We start from the raw sequence: 25,259 nt of genomic DNA, 5'->3' as shown, positions 1-25,259 counted from the left end.
TTACCTGTGATCCAATTTCAACACATCCCTGTCCCACAGCTTTAGCAAATTTCTCTTTAAAGATGTATTCAATATCCTTCACTCTTTTCAGGATACTTTCTTTTGGATTCACTGTACAATTCTTTAAGAGACATAAACAAAAATCAATGTTAAGGATACTGTTTAATCAGAATTAACATTTTCTGCTCCATAACATATCTTTTAGCTTTCAACTGTTTATATAAAAATGTGGAAAGACTTCCACAGTAACTAGGTAAACGCAAATACTGAAAATAAGCAGATGATAAAATTTCATTGGATGTTAGTAAGCAAAAAATACTAGAGTATAACTTAAAAACCCTATTTTCTAAATTTTCTGCTGCTAGGCTAGGGAACAGCAGATTTGTTAGCCCTTCCATCCAGCAAAAAGAGATGTATCATTCTCATAACATATCTTTAACTAAGAGTTATATCGAGATGTATGTTAACCCCCAAAAAGCAAATGGAGAAGTAAAAGTAAGATTTGAGCTTGGTATCATTTTCTTTTCCTTTTTTTTTTTTTGGCATCTGGCCAGTAGGAGGATATGAACACATGGGCATCATTTTCTAATTTAAAAACATTCTTTGAAAGAGTTAAGAATTAGCTAAATCATTTAACTACATTGTCAGAAACACAAGATAGGAAAATAGTTACAAAAGAAGTTCCAATGCATTATGATTAAGAGTGGGGCTATATCAACTTTAATAATTAAAACGCATCACAAGATGATGTATTAAAATGTGTATTATGATATATTATTATATTCTGTAATTCATATTGTAATCAAATGCATTCAAAATATTATACATTAGAAAACAAACTTTCTAAAATTAAGATTAATTATAATTTTCTCTATAATGTGCACATTGTCATTCAAAAATTTCACATTCTAGAATATCAATAATTCTATATTTTTGAAAGGAAACAGCACACAAATACTAGAAACATATAGCAAGGAAGCATTTCCTGTTATAAAATCATTGTTGCCAAAACATACATTAAAATGTCCACAGCTTCTAAGAGTTTACACACAGGGAAGATGAGATTAATTTTTTAAATGAAGAAACCTGAACTAATAAAGAACAAATAAATCAAGGAAAATCATAATGACCTTCAAGATATGCCCATTCTGAGATAGGAAATTTGTCGCCTACATAAAACTTTGAAGTTAAGCTGTTAAGCTTCATTAAAAGTTAAGCTTTAAATTGAGCTCCAGAGAACATCTTTGAGGTGGAATTTTTTTGCCCAACTAAAGTAATTCAGAGTAAAAAAAAAACTCCTACGGCATACTCTAAATGTGGGAGAAAGTATTCAAAATGGTACTTAAGAGGAGAGATATCCCTCTTTTAAATTCTATCACATTATCCCTTGTTAAAAGTTCTAAGTAATTGGATAGATACATTTTGGCAAATATTCTCGTGCTAAAGAAAACCCATAAACAAAAGCAACTTTATGCAAGTTCGAAAAAGAAAATTGGTTCTGAGCCAACATAATCGTGAATGATGACAGAAATTTCTTTGCTAATTGCTGGGGGAACACAGCAAGAGATGACAACAGAACATGACAAAATTACAGGCAGGTATGGTAATAAATGAGTTATTAACAACTACAGAAAGCACATAGTTATTGGAATAAACCAAATTTTAGTAATTTTAATAACCAAATTTTAATAAGGCCTTACATCCAATTTCCATGGATGAGCATATCAGTGGGTTCTAACACTCATCTGAGTTTAAATAAGGAGCAAAGGAGCAAGCAAGCATTACAGATGCTAGTTTTCATTCTCTTTCTCTCTTCCCTTTTTTTTCAGAGGAGGGAAGGTAAAAGGGGACTTCAGATATCAAACTCAGGGTCTATCACAAGTTACAAACTGCAATGTGCACAAGGCCAGGCAAGAATTGTAAATGACAATGGGTTGAATATAGGATTAAAAGACTTCAGGGCTATGGTGAATGTTAAGTCTTATCTAATATCACATTCAAAGAAAAGATCTTAAAAGTAGCCAGAGAGAAAAGATAGATTAAATGTAAAGGAACAACAGTTAGATTGACAGAAAACTTCTTACTAGCAATAGTGGGTGCCAAAAAATAGTAAACTAATATCTTCAAAATAGTAAAGTATCTTCAAACTTCTAAGAGAAAACCTAGAAATTAAGATCCAGCTAAGCTATCTCACAAAAAATAAGGGTAAAGATATGTGCAAACAAACAAACAAAAAAAACCCTTGTAAGTCCATCCCAAAGTAACCTTCCTAAAGGAGTAATAAAGGATATATCTGAAGAAGAACTCAGAAATGAGGTCAAAGTTTCAAAAAACAATGGCGAATAAGGCAAATAGCAAAAATAGGAAAATCTAAAAATAATACTACCTAAATAAAACAGTACTAATACAGTATCTAATTTGGAGCGTTAAAAAAACAAGAAATAAGATAATAAATAACCACATGTTGAACAGTAGGTAAATGTTTTAAAAAATATTCAGTACTTTAACTTCTAATTTCAAACTTCTTTGCCAAGATATTACAATAAATAATGTTTCATATATGGCTTACATTAAAATAGGAAATCAGATTTTCTGATGGTTGATCACTTGCTGAATTTAAAATCATCATTAATTGTTGGATAGTATTCATAACAGTCCTAGAGAAAAAAAAAAAAAAAAAAACAGAAAGAAGTGTTAAGCAATGAAAGGGGAAAGAAAAAAAAAAAAAAAAGAAATGTTCTATCTCTCAACCTAAATGTATCTTCAAACACACTGTCTCCCATTTATCTTTAAGAAGGTCCCTGAAATAAGACTTTACCAATAAAAACCTAGTGTACTGTTGTTTACAAGAAATTACATTTTACTTAAACTTTAAGAAAAGATGTACTCATAATCAGTAAGTTTATATAGAACTGATATACTTATTTACTAATGAATAAAATCAACAAATACCAATAAGACATTAATTGGTCAAACTTATGACATTATTTTTAGGAGAAAATATATAAACTGGCATCAAAATTATTATTACAATTAAATATTAAACACTTTCCAATAAAGACAATAAGATATTTAGTAACAAGTAAAAAAATCAAATGATTCTCCTTTACAAAGATCTTCAAGAAGAAAGGATACTAAGGTCCTGGATAATTTTAAAAGTCACCATTGTAAAGGCATAAAATTGGTCAATCTCTTAAGGTTTCTTTAATTCTGTAATTTTATGTGTGTGTGGTGTACAGTACATATTAATATTCTAATTTTGGAGTAGCAATATATTTGAGTCACTGTTTAATGGTGCAAATAACTGTACAATGCTTAGGATTTAAAGGGTCCTTAAGTATTATTTAGTAAAACATGTTCAGTGTTCTCAGCCAAGCCTCTCCCAACTGGTATCTGTATTTCTTCACCCTTCAAATATATTGCCATGTGGCTTCTATGCCCACTAATCTATTTAAGCCACAATGACTAAAGCCACAAATGACCCACTGCTAAAAAGACCTCATTTATTCTGATACTTGAATTCCTTGAAGCATTGACACTCTTAAACACTTGCTCTTTCCTGGACCTCCCTCCCTCCCTTGGCTTTCTTGGCTTCACTCTCTGAGCTTCCTAACCACACCTTCTCATTCTCTAAAACCTAACCACTTCTATATGGTCCTTAAATGCTGCTATTCTTTAGGGTTCAGTCCTTAGCCACCTATTCTTACCATTATATACCCTCATTTCAGGCAATCTCATCTATTTTTATGGTTTTAACTCCCGCTGATGATTCCCAAATCTATACGATCCTCATATCCCACTGCTTACTAGATATCTTCATCATAAATGCTTCAAAAACAACAATCTAAATATAAATTCATCAAATATTTATGAAACCTGTTCTTGCTCTTTCATTCCCACTGCCACTCTATCGGTTCAAATCTTCAACATCTCTCAATTGAACAACTGTAATAGACCAATCCAGAGATTTTCACTCACTATGTCTGTGGTAGTAAGGACTAGGCATGTGTACTTTGAAAGAATTCCTCAAGTTGTTCTAATTTTCACCCTTGGTAAAGAACCACTGAGACAACTTGAAAGGTCTCTCTATTTCTCACCTTGTCTTGTCCTCCTCAGTCCATCCCCTCACAAACTACTACCATGTAAACTTGCAAAAAACAAGCCTGATTTTATCCTTACCCCTGCTTGATACCAATTCATAGCACAGGCTATACCATGCAAGAGCTAAAGTCCAAACTTGTGAGTATGGCATGTAAGACCCTTCATGTCTGTACCCACCCTCCTCTCCTGCCATTTCATCCTCTCATTTTACAGTCGATCAGTACAGAGCTGCTAATATTTTCCTACACACATTGTGTTGTTTCACATTTCTGTGCCTTTGCACATGCCGTTCCCAATCCCTAAAATGCCTATCCCACATCATGGACCATTAATGTGTTTCGAAATTCAGTTCAGACAAGGCTTCATCAAGTTCCTTCTGTGCTATCTCACTAACTTGTACAAAGAGCTTGAAGAAACTGAGAGAAAGCCAATGTGTAGATAATGCAGAATGAGCAAGAAAACAAGATGAGGTTGGAGAGGCAACAGAAGCAGATTATATAAGGTCTTATAGACATTGTTGAGGAATTTGCATCGTATTTCAAATACAACGGGAAGTAATCAGAGGGTTTTAATAGCAGGGTGAACATGATCTTATTTACATTTCTAGAATATTATTCTTGGGACTCTGTGGAGAATAGTTTCGATGTTGGGGTGAGAGAAACAGTGATGAGAGCGGAAGCAGCAAGATCAGTTAGTCTACTGCAAAAAATCCAAGAGAGAGAGAAATATGTCTTGGACAAGAGTGGTGAGAGTAGAAATAGAGAAAAGTAGATGGACTCAAATGTTTTGAAAGCAGATTCAACAAGACTTGTAACAGATATAGATGGGGGAAGTGAGTGAAGAAAAGAACATAAAAATAGTTCTAATCCTTCAAGGTTTTATGCACATCAAATGGTGCTATTGTTTTCTCTGTTTTATTTACTGAGATGGAACACATTTCCACTTTAGGTTATGTTCCTTAAGGACAGATAGACTAGGTCTGATAAGCGTATTCTCAGTAACTAGTAAAACATCCAGCACACAAGGAATACTGAATATACAAGGGTATATTCAAAAATTTGTGGAAAAATAGAATTGAAAAATAATACGAATCTTTCCAGAAACTTTTTGAAGTACCCTTTGTGTGTGTTACATGTATGTACAAACATATAATGAAACAAATGAACAAATCTGAAGCACTTATAGCACTGAAAAAACAATAATAATGAAAATCAAAATCAGGAAAATTCATACCTAACTGGAGTGTGTGGAGGAATTGCATTCACCTCTTCATCAGGGTTAATTTTTCGTGGTGTTCTCTGTGGTTCAAAACTAAATAAAGGTAAGTAAAGTCATTCATACTGAAAATTCACAACTTGTTCTTTATACATCAAGAAAGCATTATAATACCTTTTGTTGCCTCATAACATCACATAAAATGGTAAGTTAATAATAGAAGTGACAGAAAATAGATGACCCAACTGTTGCTTAAATAAATAAAATTCTATTTTTTCACCATTGTTTTTAAGTGTGGGTCTCTTTCTACTAGGTTTATGACAAAGAGCTTAATGACCAATCTTTAAGTATTTTTTTGTACTTAAAGACATTAAGTACTTGATGACCAATCATTAAGTATTTTTTTGAAAGTGAAAGATGTTTTCTCCCTAGTGGTATTAATAACCAAGTTGTTCAATATTAAAAAACATCAATGCTCAAGTTTTTAAATGCATTATGCTTTCTAAAAACTTTACTTCCATTTAAATAGAATTAAAAACATTTTACTCGTGTTTAATTTCCAAATTACATATAATATTTTCAGTTTCATATGAAAAGATTTCATGCTAAAGACATAAAATTAATCTAACATATGATCATTAAAAATTTTTTATGATTACTCTCAACCATTTCTATTTTAGAATTCTACATGATAATCAAGAGAATATACTTTTGTATTGGTTTTCTTAAAAAGTTGAACCACTCTGCAATAGTAGATGAAAGGATGAAAAAAAAAGAGTCCACAACTTGAGTAAACTAATTACTTCAACAATTTTCTTTTGGTTAACATTTTAAAAATTATATTCAGCTAACTGTTAATATAACACAATTCACATTAAATCTCTATTTGTTAATAAATTATATGCTTAGAATACTGGTAACCTTTTCTTTATATAAAGGTATTTGAAAGTAATTTATTATAAATAATATTTAAAGGCCACTAAGTTAAATAAAAACCTATTAAACCTACCTATATCAATATCAGCCTATATCAAAAGCATATCAATAAATAAAAACAGAGCACATATGATACCTGTCCATAGGATCCGTCTGAAGAGTTTTGTCATGATCCAAAAATAACCTTGCATCTAGATCTTTGTTTTTAAGATAAACTTCTTCATATCGTTTAGAGAGGCTTTCAACCTCAAAAGAAAAAATACTGACAATTATCCTTTTCATGTCATTACATCTCTCAGCACACAGAAGCACAGATGTTTTACACTGCAGTAATGCCAATAATATTGATGGTATTAATCATGGATTCTATGCTTAAGGATGCACAGCAAAGCAAACAAATCAAATTTGATTGTGTGTATTTAGTTATATTTAGCTATTTAATGGCATTCAGAAATTTAAAAGCCTACACTGATTTTTGAAAAATTTCAGTACAAATCAATTTCAAATACAAATCACAAAATGATTCTCATTCATATATTTGAATATATATTCAAAAGTTTTTTTGCTACTATACAAAAGTTGGTTTCACCACAATTCAATTTAGCTAGATTCCTTTCCTTGGGCATAAAAAAATATTTGATAGACAGTAAATTGATCTTAAGAAATTTAGACAACTATCTCCCTTCCCCCAAAATCGCAAAGCATATTAATTTTTTATTGTTTTTTTTAGATTACCTCTGGAAGTCCATTAGAAGCCACAATTCCAAGAGAATTCACAAAAGGTATAAAATTTTTGAAATAAACATTTTTCACCTGAAAAATACATGACCATTAAAATTTAAAACAAAACAAAACCTAATCTTTGTCACTATTAACACTAGAATGAAAGTGTAATTGACTTTTGACACTGTCATACATTCAAGCTAGTATGATATTTATTTATAAGTAATTCAATTATTTACTTTTTAACATACGTGAGGCAAATTTCAGGTCCTAAAATGGAGGTAAGTAGGGAACTGTTAATAAAATAGGACTTATGGGAAGAAAAACCACTGAAACCAACTTCAATATTCCACATATAACAAAAAGACAGGACACAAAAAAATTAAGCAAGCTGACCAAAGCTGCACAGCTACAGAGTGACAGAATGGAAATTAAAATACAATCTGTCTATCATTGAAGCCAAGGTTCTTTTCACTTTTCTACACTGTCTTTGGTTTCTCCCCAAAGCATATTTTGGGGTCACTTCACACATAGGTCATCTGATATCTGCTCAAGGAACATCAAGTCAATTCTTTGAGAATAAATTTAATAATTTCACACACAAAATTAACTCCCAATAATTCATTTCAAAACCAAATAAATACCTTTTGTGGAATTATGCATTGTTTCATGCAAAAGCACCCTACAGTCAATGTGGATTTTAAAAATATGCACTGAGAAAATCCAGAGTCACAATCATGACTATTCTACACATATAATGTGTTATAGGATTTTAAACAACTTGCTTTTCTTTATTGAACTTCCTTTTCCAAACTTGGAGCCTATTAAGGTAAGAATAATATCAGTTCCTACCCTCTACTTCACAAATAAGTTGTAAGAATTAAGTCTCTAAAGTACTTTTCAGTTTTTTTTCTGATTAACTCCCACCTACCTAGAATATTTATAAAGTAGGTAGTTCTAATTACCCAGCTAGTATGACTAACCAATAGCTACATAACTATAAATACTATATGTAAATAACCAAGTGTCAATTAATTAAAATACCATTAAAGCTTTTAATCAATTATACTTTAAAATTCATAACTATAGATTCCAAATTCTAAGAAAGAGTTCTTCAAAATAAAAAGTAAAAAAAAAGATGACTTATTCTTAATCTTAAAAACCAAATATTACCAGTACTTCTGAAATCCAGAGAATTAATAACCAGGAATTAGTAAACTGCATTTACTACTACTCATTATCTTGTGAATAAGCAACTCATTATCCTGTTAGTAAAAAGAAATATATCAACTACATTTGTCGGCTTATTTGCAAAGATAATTCGTGATTCTCAAGAAGTAAAAAAAGTAATATATATATAACATTTATATATTAATAGCTACATATATTTGTTTAAATTAACAAGAGCCACAGTACTAAAACCTAGATATCTTGATAAGTCATTCTAATACTTAAACTAGATTTTGGGACCATACCCCCATTTCTTCCCAGAGTTGACAAAGAAATTTCAAAGACGCAACATTTCATGCTGCTATTTGGTGATATGAATTGTGGACAATATAACAAACTATGAGAGAAACAGTATGGTAGAGTGAAAGGAGTACTAGTACTAGATGTCCCAAAGTCTAGTATAGACTCTGTTAGTAATGAGCTATCAGTCTCTGGAAGATTTTTTACTCATTACTAAAAGTAGGTTGAGTACATTATTCATAAGGTCTCATCCAATTCCAACATTCCAGATTATATAAACAAGTAATTCCTGGGTGTTCATGTGTATTCTTCATCTGCCATGAACATGTGGTGTAATATTTAGAAAGAGAGTAATTACAGAAGGCCGAAAGAAATTTAATGTTGATATCACTTATCACTAAATAAAAACACTAGAGTTTTCTTGGAAGGGTATTTTAAAACATTAGGGGTATCAGTAACCTCAGAAGAATCAAAGAACAGATATATTTGAAAACTATTGTCCTGATGATATATATTTCAGTGATTCCAGAACAAGGGACCTACTCTCTTTGAAATCAAAGTAATTGAGTATGAAAAATAAATTGTTTTTCTAAATATTTTGCTACTGCAAAAAAGTTGGCACTAATTACAAAAAGCATGATCATCACAAAAGTATATACTACCAGGAAGAACTTACATCTAAATCTACGTTAACTGTTTTAAAGAAATCATGAAGTTAAATTACCTCATCCATATTACATTCATGTTCCTTACAGAGAACTTCAATAATTCTTGTATCATTTTCTAGTTGTTTTGCTATCCGTGCACTCCTGTTCTGACCTCGCCTGGGTGTTCGAGGTGAACCATTAATGGGTATTACAGCTGTTTCTGTAAAAATGTTTAATTAGACAAGAATAACCACACATTCCATCATATAAAAAATGAAGTATTCTAATTCAGAAGTATAGAAATAATTTTGGTAACATTCTACTCTTTTACTTATTAGGCTTCATTTGAAGGATAACGAATTCATCTGTTTATTGAATACCTATTTTAAGTTGCACTGATATTAGTTTTTGCCATCCCTATTTCTCCTCTGCCCCCAAACAACCCAAAAAGAACTCTAAAACACCTACAGCTCCATAAACAAATGCAAAGAAAAGGCCAGAGAAATGGCCAATTTATAAACTAATTCTAATTGTATCGTATCAGTCTGCAAAAGGAAAAAATGTTTTCTATCTTAGAGTCTTAAAAATAATGAGAAAATTATTTATGGATTCAATTTCTAGACATAGTATAAAAATAAATTTAAAAATTCTAAAGTTTTAATAAATCACGGTGTTTTTAAAAGACGGGCATGTAAATACAATAATACAATAATAAACTGTGATTTTTTAAAAAATCCCCTGGATTATTTTGAGCACTCCCAATTCAAACTAAATATAGGTTCTGTTATTAAAGAGATTACAAATGATTAAGAATAAAAAGTATTCATTGCCTCTAGACCAAACCAACAACTTACAAGAAATTGAGAGGACAGAGGAACATGTTAAATTATACCACAAGATACAATCAGCAAAAACTAGAATATGGGAAACTAAAATGTGATGTTTTGAATCACAAATGTGATTATTTAATAAATACATTTTAAGGAAATAAAAAAAGAAAGACAGATAGAAAGGAACTTTTAAAAGAGTTTTAGAAACATGTCAATCAATCACAAAGTACAGATCTTATTTAGATTCTGATTCGGTCAACCTGTAAATTTTTTTTCTAATTACATTTATAAGATAATTGAAAATGTAAACACTAGATATTTGTTAAAATAAGAAATCACTATTCATTGATTTTTTTTTTTTTTTTTTGTCTGTGATCCTGGTTTTTTTTTTTTTGCTTTTTTATTATTTTTTTTTTATTTTAACTTCTCAATATACATTGTAGTTGATTTTTGAGACCCTTTATCCATTCCTCTTTCCCCCCTCCTTTTCTCCCCTCCCCCCACCACATCATATCTGTTCACTTGTCTTAAGTTCAAGGAATTGTGATTGTTGTCTTCTCCCCCACCCTTTGTTTGTGTGTTTATTTATTTATTTTTAGCTCCCACAAATAAGTGAGAACATGTATTTCTCTTTCTGTGTCTGACTTGTTTCACTTAACATAATTTTCTCTAAGTCCATCCATGTTGTTGCAAATGGTAGTATTTCATTCTTTTTTATAGCAGAGTAGAATTCCATTATTTAGATAATGGTACTGTCATTATACTTTTAAAAAGTCTTTATCTTTTACAGATAAATACTGAAACGTATAAGGATGAAATGGTATGCAAAGATGTGCTTCAAAATAATACAGCTGTGGGGGCTGTGAATTGGCCAAGAAATGGTGCTACAGACTGACCATCAGTTATCTGTTGAAGCTAGGTGATGGAATACATGGAGGCTTATCATACTACTGTCTGCTTTTGTATTCATTTAAAATTCTCCATAACAAAATTTAATGAAGAGTTTACTCAGTCAATTCAATACCTCATCCTGGTTTCTCTTTAACACAGCACTTAAAGAATTAAATGTGGATTTGAATTATCCAAGAGAACAAAGACTATCAACCTAAAGTAACACACTACATCAACTTATTAAAGCTGTTAACATTGAAAAAAAAAATGAGGAAAAGGCAGATAAAGGAAATTTTAAAAGGCTGGGAATATTCTGAAGTCTGTTAATTGTTTTCTACATATAATTTTTTTTTATTTCTCCCTCTGCTTTGCATAAGATTTCTGCTAAATGAAGGTTTCTGCCTTCTCTGCCAAACCATGTTCAGCATGTTTTCAAAATTCTGCTACAGACTTTACTTTTCCATTAAGTTGGTGTTCACAAAAATTAGGCTTCAGCCTTTAAGCTACTTCAACAACACTTTCAGACTTACGTGTTTTGATCTATCTGTTATTTTTAGTATTATTATTAATACTGTCATCATTTCAGGAGCAAGGAATCAGTCCAGCCGTAGTTAAGTTTTAATTTTTCTGCAGTATAATAAATAATTTTGAAATCTTACTCTTGAGGCTGCCAAAGGAAGAAATTCTAGTCTAAGAGGAATCTACCCATCTTTGATTAACGCTAATTAAATTAGCAATAGTTTTTATTTAAATTCACTTCCCCTCTCATCATCCACTGAAACAGTATCAATTACAGTTCATATACAAAAAAAAAATCAATCACATAGTTATTACAGCATCCAATACTAATAAAAACTTAGTTAACCTTATCCTGTAGAGATGGACTACTTTCTCCCATGCTGTTTCATTCATATCTGTCTTGTCTTTTGCTTTTCTTTATTGAAAATACCCTCCCCCAGCTTCTTTACTGGTAGTGCTTTCACACTATCCTAACTTCAACATTCATTCCAAATACCACCTCTTTTATATGGTATTCTTTGGCCTTCCATAGCTGGGAAAACTTTCTTGTCTCCTGAACTCCCATAGCATTTGCTGTATCTATATTCTGACCCAGATCACTTCCTACCATATACTCTATTTGCTTATCTTTCCTTTTATAACTTATGCTACTTGAGGTTAGAGTCCATGTCTGATCTATTTTTTATCATCCTCTCAGCTTTAGAACCATGTCTGGTATCTACTAAACATTCAATAAATAACTACCGAATGACACACTAGGAGGGGTATATTTAAAATACTTACTGTATGGTTCTTTGAGCAATGCAGGAGGTGAAAGTTTGATAAAATAGTCAAGAACACACAGCATTAACTGAAATGAAATCACCAGATCATCTTCCATTTGTAATATATCCCCTGAAAATAAAAATGTTCACATTTTTTTAAAAAGTCAGAGATTAAGATCGTTAAGTCAGAGAAAATTGTGGGTGTGTGTGTATCCATATACTTCTCCATTCAACAATCTCTAGAGGCATGGTAAAGATTTTTTCCTTTTTCTTTTTGCAAAAAATCAACATCAGGTTTAAACTACATAAAAATATAAATAAAAATATATAAAGTCATGAAGTTATAAATCAAGTATAAATCTACCCTGAGAATTTTACATTTAAGTTATTATAATAATTCATTCCTTATATCTAAAATCATTTTGCTTTTTAAAACTTATTTCCAGTTTCGGTAAGTGCTATAGAATTTATTACTTCTGAAAATAATTTTCAAATATGATACATGCTAATCTTTAATTCTAATTATATAAAAACACCTCATATATTTTAAATTTTAACCCTCCCTCCAAAATATTACAATAACCAAAGCCATTAAGAAAAAACAAAACTAGTATATAATTGTAAGGTCATCTATAAAATAATTACTTGGTACAAAAGCCTAAAAGTGAATACAAACATATAAAACTAGAGCGTTATGAAAAAATAAATGCATATATTAGATACCTGAAAAAAACAAAGTGTAGTTACACAAAATATACAAATCACGATTGTTAGGAAAATAGAATAGTTTGGTCAGGCTCCCTCCACTCAGGTCTGGTTGGGGGTCAAGCAGCACGTTTCTTGTAAACAAGTTGTGTGTGGGTGGAGTTAGTTTTCTTTTGTTGCTATTGTGTGTTCTTGAGTTTGTGAAACAGGCTGGATGGCAGAGCTCGAGTCTAAAAATAGAGCATGTTTACTCTGCTGGCAGCTCCTCAGTTTTTCTCTGGACTTTGCTAGTACCAGTTGAGTTTCTGAGCTTCTCTTTGGACTGCCTAAGCTCTTAGACCTGTGTGTGCTGCATAAAGACTACTCTTTCTTCAACCAAGGCTCCAAGGACCTTTTTCCTGTTACCTAGCTCATAGACCTGTGTGTGAAGGGTTTATAACCCAGTCTGGACAATGGGCTTGAGAGTTCTGTGAGCTCCAGACCCAGCCCTTACTCTACAATGATAAAATAAAACTATTACATATTTGCTTATGGCTATATGTTATGCATTATTTTTAAAAGAGAAGTTTAATTTGATTCACTCTCTACCTTCTGAGTGTCTCACTAATAAAGCACTAATAATTCCAACAAGTATCAAAAGTGCAGAAACTATGTGAGAAAACAGGTAACCCTGCATCAGATAAGTTTTCTACATCCATAGGTATGGTGCAAAAACTGTTTGCAATATACTCAAAAGTAAGCCATTAAGGAATACCACAGAGGTAAAGAATGATATCAAGGACCTCTAAGTAAAAACAGTAGAGTGAAGTCAGATGAAAGGATCGCTCTCCTCCAAAACCTAATAAAATGAAAGGAAAAAATTGTACTGATTAAGTGCTAGTACCAATACCAAATTTGAGAAATACTAACTCAGAGGTATCTTCATCTTTTTTCTCTTCTGACTTAGTGGGAGTAGAAATTACTGGTTGGAGAAGGGTAAAATAGAAGGAGTAAACAACTATAGCTAACTTCTTGACAAAAGTAGAGACTCCAGTATACTGTGCTAAGCTGGGAACACTCTGAATCCCAGCACATTCCTGTTATGGAATATAACTTCCACTTGAAGTGTTCTGTTACAGAGTTCATTCTAACAAAAACTCAGAACAACCAAGGCTCACATCACTTCAGATGAACTATGTTCTTTCTCCCTTATCTTCTTACTAAAGAGGTAGGTATAATAAAAATGCCTGCTCTCATCTTGTAGCTCTCTGGGGAACACGAACAAGTCACAGATTAAGTGCAAAGTGAGTGAAGGGCACACACTCACACTACATCACAGAAAACAAAATATCAAGTCAGGGTTATACATTTTAAAGTCACAGCAAGATGAGGGACAAAAGCACAGAGACTATGCAAACATATTACAGAAGAGAAGAAAGAAAATTACAACATTAAAAGGGAAAAAAATCAGATAGACAACCCAATCTGGAAGAGAGTCTAAAAGAAGAAAATGCCCTATAAGTTCTTGCACTAAGAACTTAATGAATTCAAGTTATATAAAAACAAAGAACTGGACAAGCTAAGAAAAAACTGAGGACCAAATAACACCATTACAAAAATAGTTTAGCTCAAAACAGAAGAAAGGCTTGAGATAAAAAAAATTAATATATATGAAAAAGAAAAAAGATTAGAATAATATGAGAGAAGATAATAAATATGAAAGACAAAAACAATCCAACATAAGACAGTTAATGTTCCTGAAAAAGAATAGAATAAAATAACCTAACTGAATAGAATAATATCTTAAATAATAGTATGTTAAGATTTCTCTGAAATGAAGAGCAGAACCTTCAGTTTAAAAAGGAATAACAGTGTTCCAAGAAAAACCAATACAGAATAATAAAAATCTAGAGATATCCTGGTTATCAAATTTTTTAAAAAAGTCTTTAAGTATTTCAGAAGTAAATGAGGAAGGGAAATTAAGCTAGCCTCAGATTTCTAAACAGCAAAGTTCAATGCCAGAAAATAGTGTCTAAGGTAAACAAAACATGACCCAAGAATAGGATACACAGCCAAGTTGTCTTTCAAGTATAAAGACTATAGACATGATTCATAACATGTCAAACATAGGGAACATGGAGAGACCACATACCCTGCGGTGCTGCCAAACGACCCAGCAGCCTGGCCCAGTGCGCGGAGCAGGGAGATGTTGAGCAGGGGAGGCGGAAGCTCTGCAGAAACCACATGCCCTGTGGTGCCGGCATGTGACCCAGCAGCCCGGCTGAGTGCATGCTGACCAGAAAGGTGGCTCCCCAGTGAGGCCCAAGACCCGAGGCAACCACACACACAAGGCACTAGTGGCCAACTGAGCAGACACTGAGGTAACCATACCAAATTGGCAACCCCAGCAACATCCTAGCCAGACAACAGTGTCAAACCAGTGGACTGTGAAACCCCCATCCACAATGACTAAACATCAAAGGAAAGATACCAGAAATATGAAAAATCAAGAAAGTACACCACCAAAGGGTAATAACTCTCAAGCTCTAGATCCTATAGAACAAGAAGCCCTTGAAATGTCTGACAAGGAATTTCGAGTGATAATTCTAAGGAAACTGAATGAGATACAAGAAAACTCAGCTAGACAACATGATGAAAGGAGGAAAAGTATACAGGACCTGAAAGAAGAAATGTACAAGGAAATCAATGTCCTGAAAAAGAATGTAGCAGAGCTTGCCAAACTGAAGAATTCATTCAACAAAATAAAAAACACAACAGAGAGTTTGACCAGCAGGCTTGCAGAAGTTGAAGAAAGAACTTCAGACCCTGAAGATGGGCTGTTAGAAATAACACAGGCAGATTAAAAAAACAAGAAAAAAGAATTAAAGGCATTGAAGAAAATCCGAGAGAGATATCAGACAACCTTTAGCGCTCAAATATCCACGTCATGGGTATTCCCGAAGGGGAGGAAAAAAGAGATTGCACTGAAAACATATTCAACAAAATAGTGGCAGAAAACTTCCCAGTTATTGGAAAAGACACAGATCTTCAGATTCAGGAAGCTCAAAGATCCCCAAACGTATTCCACCCAAAAAGGTCTTCTCCAAGACATGTTATAGTCAAATTGGCAAAACTCAAAGACAAAGAGAGAATTTTAAAAGCTGCAAGAGAGAAGCGTCAAATCACCTATAAAGGAGCCCCACTCAGACTAACATCAGACTTTTCATCACAAACCCTAAAAGCCAGAAAGGAATGGGATGATATATTCAAAATACTAAAAGACAGAGATTGCCAGCCAAGAATAGTCCACCCCGCAAGGCTATCCTTCCAAAATTAAGGATAAATAGTATATTTCTCTGACAAACAAAAACTGTGGGAGTTCATTACCACACAACCACCCTTACACGAAATTCTCAAGGTTGTACTGGGTTTGGTACCTGAAAAATAACTACCACTGCCATAAAACCCCAAGAAAACTCAAAACCCACTAGTATAATAAAAATGGCATTCATGAAGAGAAAACAAACAAAAGGCTATCTACAACCCAAGGAACCAACAAATACAGAAAACAAACAGTAAATCAGAAAAAAAGGAACAAAAGACACCTAAGACATCCAAACAATAATCAATAGAATGCTAGGATGAAATCAACTTTTCAATAACAACTCTTAATGTAAAAGGCTCAAATTTCCCAATCAAAAGACACAGACTGGCTGACTGGATTAAAAAGGAGGACCAACTATATACTGCCTTCAAGAGACCCACCTCACCCACAAAGACTCACATAGATGAAGAGTGAAAGGATAGAAAAAGATTTACCATGCAAACAGAAATGAAAAACGAGCTGGAGGAGCTATTCTTATATCTGATAAAATAGACTTTAAACTAAAAACCATAAAAAGAGATAACGAGGGCCACGACATAATGATAAAAGGATTGATCCATCAAGAAGACATAACAATCATAAATATATACACACCCAATGTTGGAGCAGCCAGATTTATAAAACAAACTCTATTAGACCTAAAGAAGGAAATAGACACTAATACCATAATAGCAGGGGACCTGAACCCCCCACTATCAATATTGGACATATCGTCTAGGCAAAGAATCAGCAGAGAAACAGAAGATCTAAACAACATACTAGACCAATTGGACTTGGCAGATATCTACAGAACATCCATCCAACAGCCTCAGAATATTCATTCTTCTCATCAGCACACGGATCATTCTCCAGGATAGATCACATGTTAGGTCACAAATCAAATCTCAACAAATTCAAAAAAATTGGAATTATCCCATGTATTTTTTGAGACCACAACGGATTAAAATTAGAAATCAATAACAAATGAAATTCTGGAAACTATACAAACACATGGAAATTAAACAGCATTCTACTAATGACAAATGGGTCCAAGAAGAAATCAAACAGGATATCAAAAAATTTATTGAAACTAATGAAAATAATGATACATCATACCAAAACCTGTGGGATACTGCAAAAGCAGTATTGAGGGGGAAATTTATCGCATTAAATGCTTACTTCAGAAGAATGGAAAGATGGCAAGTGAACAACCTAACACTTCACCTTAAAGAACTAGAAAAACAAGAACAATCAAAACCCAAAGTTAGCAGAGGGAAAGAAATCATTAAGATCAGAGCAGAACTTAATGAAACTGAAACCCAAAAAACAATTCAAAAGATTAATGAATCGAAAAGTTGGTTTTCTGAAAAGATAAATAAAATTGACAAACCATTAGCATGGCTTACTGAAAAAAAGAAGAGAGAAGATTCAAATAACAAAAATTAGAAATGAAAAGGCGATATTACAACTGATAATTCTGAAATACAAGGAATCATTAGAGACTACTATAAATAACTATATGCAAACAAATTTGAAAATCTGGAGGAAATGGATAAATTTCTGGACACACACAAGCTCCCAAAACTGAACCACGAAGACGTAGAAAATTTGAACAGACCAATAACAATAAAGGAGATTGAAGCTGTTATCAGAAGGCTCCCAACAAAGAAAAGCCCAGGACCAGATGGATTCACAGCACAATTTTACCAAATATTCAAAGAGAAATTGACACCAATTCTTTACAAACTATTCCAAATGACTGAAACAAAGGCAAATCTCCCAAACTCATTCTATGAAGCAAACATTATCCTAATACCAAAACCAGTTAAAGATACAACTAAAAAAGAAAACTACAGGCCAATATCCTTGATGAATATAGATGCAAAAATCCTCACTAAAATACTCGCTAACAGAACACAGCAACACATACACAAAATTATACACCATGATCAAGTGGGATTCGTCCCAGGGATGCAAGGTTGGTTCAACATATGCAAATCAATAAATGTGATACACCATATTAATAAAATCAAACACAAGGACCATATGGTCATCTCTATAGATGCTGAAAAAGCATTTGATAAAATTCAACATTCATTCATGACAAAGACCCTCTATAAGTTAGGTATAGTTGGAAATTATCTCAACATAATTAAAGCCATATATGATAAACCCACTGCCAATATCATCCTGAATGGGGAAAAGCTGAAAGCTTTTCCTTTAAGAACAGGAACTAGACAAGGATGCCCACTCTCACCACTCCTATTCAACATAGTGTTTGAAGTACTAGCCAGAGCAATCAGAGAAGAGAAGGAAATAAAGGGCATTCAGACTGGAAAAGATCAAGTCAAACTCTCTCTGTTTGCAGATGACATGATCCTATATATCGAACAGCCTAAAGACTCTACAAAAAAACTCTTGGAGTTGATAAATGATTTCAGAAAAGTAGCAGGATACAAAATCAACACACAAAAATCAGCAGCATTTCTATTCTCCAATAGTGAACATGCAGAAAGAGAAATCAAGAAAGCTTGCCCATTTACAACAGCCACCAAAAACATAAAATACTTAGGAATTGAGTTAACCAAGGAGGTGAAAAATCTCTATAATGAGAACTACAAACCACTGCTGAGAGAAATTAGAGAGGATACAAGAAGATGGAAAGATATCCCATGCTCTTGGATTGGAAGAATCAACATAGTGAAAATGTCCATACTACCCAAAGTGATATACAAATTCAATGCAATCCCCATCAAAATTCCAATGACATTTTCCTCAGAAATGGAAAGAACTATCCAGACGGAATAACAAAAGACCATGCATAGCCAAAGCAATGCTGAGCAAAAAAAAAAAAGCTGGAGGCATAACACTACTTGACTTTAAACTATACTACAATGCTATAATAACCAAAACAATATGGTACTGGCATAAAAACAGACACACTGATGAATGGAATAGAATAGAGAATCCAGAAATCAACCCACACACCTACAGCCATCTGGTCTTTGACAAAGGCACCAAGCCTATTCACTGGGGAAGATACTGCCTCTTCAGCAAATGGTGCTGGAATAACTGGATATCCATATGCAGGAGAATGAAACTAGACCCACACCTTTCACCATATACTAAAGTCAACTCAAAATGGATTAAAGAATTAAATATACACCCTGAAACAATAAAACTTCTTAAAGAAAACATAAGAGAAAGACTTCAGGAAGTAGGACTGGACACAGACTTCATGAATATGACCCCAAAAGCATGGGCAACCAAAGGAAAAATAAACAAATGGGATTATATCAAACTAAAAAGCTTCTTCACAGCAAAAGAAACAATTAACAGAGTTAAAAGACAACCAACAGAGTGGGAGAAAATATTTGCAAAATATACTTCTGACAAAGGATTAATATCTAGAATATACAAGGAACTCAAACAACTTTACAAGAAAAAACAAGAAACCCAATTAAAAAATGGGCAAAAGAGCTAAATAGCATTTCTCAAAGGAAGATATACAAATGGCCAACAGACATATGAAAAAACTCTCAGCATGACTCAGCATTCGGGAAATGCAAATCAAAACCACACTGAGATACCATCTCACCCCAGTTAAGATGGCTAATATCCAAAAGACTCTGAACGATAAATGCTGGCGAGGTTGCGGAGAAAAAGGAACTCTCATACATTGTTGGTGGGGCTGCAAAATGGTGCAGCCTCTATGGAAAATGGTATGGAGGTTCCTCAAACAATTGCAGATAGATCTACCATATGACCCAGCTATCCCACTGCTGGGAATATACCCAGAGGAATGGAAATCATCAAGTAGAAGGTATACCTGTTCCCCAATGTTCATTGCAGCACCCTTTACAATAGCTAAGAGTTGGAACCAGCCCAAATGTCCATCATCAGATGAGTGGATATGGAAACTGTGGTATATCTACACAATGAAATACTACTCTGCTATAAAAAAGAATGAAATACTGCCATTTGCAATGACATGGATGGACCTAGAGAGAATTATATTAAGTGAAACAAGTCAGGCACAGAAAGAGAAATATCACATGTTCTCAGTTATTTGTGGGAGCTAAAAATAAATAAATAAATACAAAAAAAAAATGGGGGGTGGAGAAGAGATAACAACTACTATTCCTTGAAGTTGATACAACAAGCGAACTGAAAGGACATTGTTGGGAGGGAGCGGGGAGAGAGAGGAGGGAGGGAGGTTTCAGTAATGGGCCACAATAATCAACTACATTGTATATTGACAAAATAAAATTTGGAAGAAAAAAAATTAAAAAGGAGATGATTCATATTATTCAGGTATTGAAAAATTAAAAAAAAAAAAAAAAAAACATAGGGAACATGGTACCAAGAAGCCTATTTTTAAAAACTTGATGGTAAAATCCAGCCAGCAAAGAAATGAATTAAATTAAAAAACTCAAAAATGGAGAAGCTATAATATAGGAATTAGGATAAGCTTAGAATTCATTTAAATACGGAACTGAGACTACACAAGTGTAATAATCATAATTACAGAACTGAATGTAAATGTTATTATCTTTGATAATGTAATGCTCACAGTAAAATGAACTAATTAGAAAATGCGGAGAGGGAAGGTGACAGGAAGAGTGAGAATACTAACATTCTTTTTCTTCAAAGCAGATTAACGTATATTGCTTTAAATCAAAACCACAAAGTTAAATAATAAAGATTCTAACGTAATTTTGTCATAATGCTTTTTTATAATCTAAGAGCAATACGAAGGTACTTTAAAAAATCATGGAAAGATTCATATTATCTTTTAATTCTATTTCCATGAACTTTTTGATGTACCCTCACATCTTAAGAATACTACTTAGAGTGACAAAACACTTATCTAAATTTAAGCAATTCTTTCCATTTCTCTTATTTCTTTTCTTCTATAAAATTCAAATAAAATTAATTTTCACACTTTTAAGGTAGCACTTTAGTATGATCCTATTTTTAGAAAATTATATCTATTTGTGAATGCACTCATCCACCCACTTTTTTCTATCAGAATGTATATACAAAAATATATCTGGAATGACAGCAACATAATTTTAATGATGATTATTACTGGGTAGATTTTGAATAATTTTTCTTTGCACTTCGCTGTAAAAAACAGTAACACAGTTATTGTTTAAAAAAAAAAAAGGAAGGATGGAATACGAGAAACAGAAATAAAACATGTCCAAAATTGTTTCCAGGACCAGAATTAAGAACTTGCTAAGCCACACAGAGAATGCGGAGGAGTGCATTAATTGAATAAAAATCTTCAGCTTAGTCCAAAAGAATGTCAATTATTACATTTGAAACATTAGCGTGTAATAAACATAATGAATTTACCTTTAGCAAGTAAAAATGTGATCCAAGAAACTTTTAGCACCAAGGCAGAATTTATTTCAGCAGATATTCTAGTAAACAAACAGAGAACAGAAAAGAAAGAAAAATTTAACACTGACAAAAAATTTCCAACTGTATACCTTTTGTGCGGTTTTGTTTGTTTTAAAACACAGTCCTGAGTTAAATGCTTAATAGAATATAGTCCAGTTTAAATCCACAATTTATACCTGAACTTAATTTGTCCCAATTCACTTAGTGTTTCTACAGACATATCATACTTAGCCCGTAGAATTGTACAGTTGTCCCTCGGTATCCACGGGGGAATGGTTCCAGGACCCCCACAGATACCAAAATTCTCGAATGCTCAAGTCCTTTGTATAAAATGGCATATATCTGCATATAACCTACACACATCCTCCCAAATACTTTAAATCATCTCTAGATTACATATAATACCCAATACTGTATATAATATTTTACTGTTGCATTGTTCTTTCTTTTTTATATTTTTAATTTTTTTCTATCTGCAGTGGGTTGAATCTGCAGATGTGCAACCCACACATATGGAGGGCCAACTGTATATATTTTGTAAAGGAAATTCTGAATATCTCAATTCTAGTCTAAAAATACATAAAGGGCATGGTATATTAATAAACTTGGTTTCAAATTACCTCAATAGGGCTGGCCAGTCAGCTCAGTTGGTTAGAGCATGGTGCTGATAACACCAAGCTCCAGGGTTCAATCCCTGTACCAGCCAGCCACCAAAAAAAAAAAAAAAAAAAAAACCAAAAAAACAAATTACCTCAATACTTTTTTGCTTTGTTTTTTTATTAAAATCAACAGTGTAAACAGAAAAATGAAGTTTTGGGTGATTCCAGTTTGCCAGTTTAACACTTTTCCTTGATAATCTTTTCATAAATATTTACTTGTTGGAATTAATAGATTCAAATCAATCAATTAATAAATATACAATTTCCCTTTATATCAATCATGTTCAGTACTACTAATTCAATGGAACAGAAAAGCTCCAAAGAAAAACTCTGGAGCTCTAGATAGGTATACTGTTAAAGCATGCATTACACATTTAAAAAAATAATTTGGAAATTTTAATATAGACCTTTGTATGTACTCTTACACAAAAATTATGCTGAGTCTTAGTTAATAAGGTGCCTGTAACAGACCCTCAGTAAGGATTTAGTCAATTAATTTACTTTTTTCCCAAGAGCTGGTGATATGTTGCACTAAATCAATTTCCACTTATTAGTTCCCCCTTAAAGTACAAGGCATGTATTTCATACCATTTTCTTTGTGAGAAGATAAATAATCAACACAGAACTTAAATCTATGACCTTAACTTATGAAGTGGTACACTATAATAAATCAAACTAACCCCAACATTATCAATCTGGTCGAGATTATTCCAGAAAAATCTTTTTTAAAAAGTGAGAAATAACACGCTCTAAATTACTTACGAACTGCTGGGTTGTGTCAAATATATAAGTTCACATGTCCTGAAAGGAAGAAATAATTATATTAACATTATATCTTTTTTAAAAGTTACTTTTAAAATTTATTCATATTTTAGAATTCATAGCAATTTATCATGCTTTATTTACTTTAAGAAGTATACATTTAAAAAACAAAAAACGTATAGCATTACAAAACAAAGTTAAGGTAGTTTTTTCCAATTCATGATGTATCACATCATCATAATATCTAATTACAAAAGGACCAGATTCCGTATGTTCATTTGTAACTCAGAATACATTTTACAATTGAATGTTGTTAGACTAGATCTGGTAAGAATACCAGATCATAAAAGGTCATAAAAGCCTATAAAAGACTATATATTCATATAGTCTACTCCGAAATAAATAGGCTTTGGAATCACCGTTAATCTTCTCAATTACTCTTCAGAAAAAGGTACAAATAAGATAGAAAAACTCCTGCTGATCCACTTCAAGGCCTGTAAAGTTAACTCTAAATTATCTCATATGACTAATCAATAAAAATTCAAAATTCCTTTTACAAGGGCCTGAATGGTCTTTTAAAGCCAAATCTGACTATGTCATTTAAAATCATTCAATGACTTTCTAATGCCTACAGGGCAAAATCCAAGCTCACTACCAATCTGATCCCTTCTTACCTTTCAGTCATTAGTATTACCAAAGTACAGTCATCCCTGGTTATCCACGAGGATTAGTGCCAGGATCCTCCGCAGATACCAAAATCTGCGGATGCTCAAGTCCCTGATATAGAATGATATAGTATTTGCACATAACCTATGCACATCCTACCATATACTTTAAATCATCTCTAGATTACAATGTAAACGTTATATAAATAGTTGTTATAACTGTATTGTTTAGGGAATAGTGACAAGAAAAAAAAGTCTGTACATGTTTAATACAGACACAATTTTTTTCTTCTTTTGAATATTCTTGATCCCTTGTTGGATGAATCCAGGGATGAGGAACACACAGATACAGATGGCCACCTATACATCCTGCTACTATTTTGTCTTTATACACATGTTAATCAGTCTGCCTAGGATACTCAGTCTCAGTTCCAACTCATTTTGCTTGGTGAATTTCTATTTACCCTTTAAACCCTATCAGATACTGCCTTCTACAGTTTTTTCCTGACCAAAATTGCCCCTATAGTTACCCTTCTCACCCTTAAACATATGCAATATAATACTTTGCCCACTATATAATTTCTACTTCTTAAGTATAATCCTCTACAACTAAGTATCACATTCATTATTGCATTTATTTTTATAAAAAATACAATCTGTTTACTAAAAGCTTCTTGATGATCATAGTGTCATATGGCTTTGTATCCTTAGTACCTGACATACAGCTCAGTACTAATACTTAGTTAACACTTGTTGTGGTTTGTTAATTTATTAGCAATAAAACGATAGTATAAAGTTTCTTAAGGTATAATCCCACAAAATATTACTTTCACAAGATACTAATTGATGTTAAATACACATAAGCATATATAAGTAACCTAATAAGTACAGGAAATACTGAACTCAAGAAAGTTCAACCAATTTTATTCTACAAGACTTCTAAGAGCCTTGGGTTGCCAATGTTCATTGTGAATCTTTAAGGGGAGGGAATATGGTACATACTGTTTCCCCACCTGGGCAAAATTTTTTTTGTTTTAAAAGCTAACATGCATGGAAAAATTACTGTACTTATACCAGGCACTGGACTCAGCACTGTCTATGCATTATCTCATTTAATACATTAAAAAACTTAACAGGGTAGGTACTATTTCCAACTCAATTTACACATTAGAAAACTAAACATGAAAGTTAATACACTTGTCCAAGATCACACAGTATATGCTGGAGCCCAGACTAAAATCCAAATCTGTCTTACTCAAAAGACTCCATTCTCTTCTCCACTAAGCTCTACTAGAGCGACCCTTTTTTGGTTGTGCTTCACACCAGAATACTATTTTGCAGAATATTCTTTGGGAATTCTGGTCCTACTTAGTAAACTGGAAATACCTGTTTACCCTGGCCTTCAGGAAAAACATGGGGAATGGAAGATAGGAAGAGCATGGGCACTTCAGAACAGTCCATAAAATATTTTAAAGCTTTCACTTTTTAATTATGTAATAGTTTCAATAGTCAACTTTAGCTTTCTTTTCTTACTTTATCATCTGAATTTTCTATCATCTAAAGCAATTCTCTATAACTTTCTCCCCTCCATTTCCAGACTAACTACTTATATCCCTCAAA

The 25,259-nt window shown here is 32.7% G+C and overlaps 1 protein-coding gene across 3 annotated transcripts in view; it reads right to left on the bottom strand.

The window, feature by feature from the left end:
- RB1 (RB transcriptional corepressor 1) overlaps window positions 1-25,259 on the bottom strand; it is a 156,081-nt gene that overhangs the window by 79,370 nt on the left and 51,452 nt on the right. For all 3 annotated transcript variants that reach the window (XM_063102610.1, XM_063102607.1, XM_063102609.1), the window contains exons 5-13: window positions 22,975-23,013; window positions 21,506-21,573; window positions 12,116-12,226; window positions 9,170-9,312; window positions 6,988-7,065; window positions 6,389-6,498; window positions 5,335-5,412; window positions 2,570-2,657; window positions 5-121 (exon numbers count right to left, since the gene is read on the bottom strand). In XM_063102610.1, coding sequence (XP_062958680.1) covers window positions 5-121; window positions 2,570-2,657; window positions 5,335-5,412; window positions 6,389-6,498; window positions 6,988-7,065; window positions 9,170-9,312; window positions 12,116-12,226; window positions 21,506-21,573; window positions 22,975-23,013 — 832 coding nt within the window. The remainder of the gene's footprint in view (window positions 1-4; window positions 122-2,569; window positions 2,658-5,334; window positions 5,413-6,388; window positions 6,499-6,987; window positions 7,066-9,169; window positions 9,313-12,115; window positions 12,227-21,505; window positions 21,574-22,974; window positions 23,014-25,259) is intronic.

This window comes from Cynocephalus volans, chromosome 7 (assembly GCF_027409185.1).
Source record: "Cynocephalus volans isolate mCynVol1 chromosome 7, mCynVol1.pri, whole genome shotgun sequence".
In the NCBI taxonomy this organism is placed as follows: Eukaryota; Metazoa; Chordata; class Mammalia; order Dermoptera; family Cynocephalidae; genus Cynocephalus; species Cynocephalus volans.
Note: the sequence above shows the minus strand (reverse complement) of the source record. Positions and strands in the feature narration are given on the sequence as shown.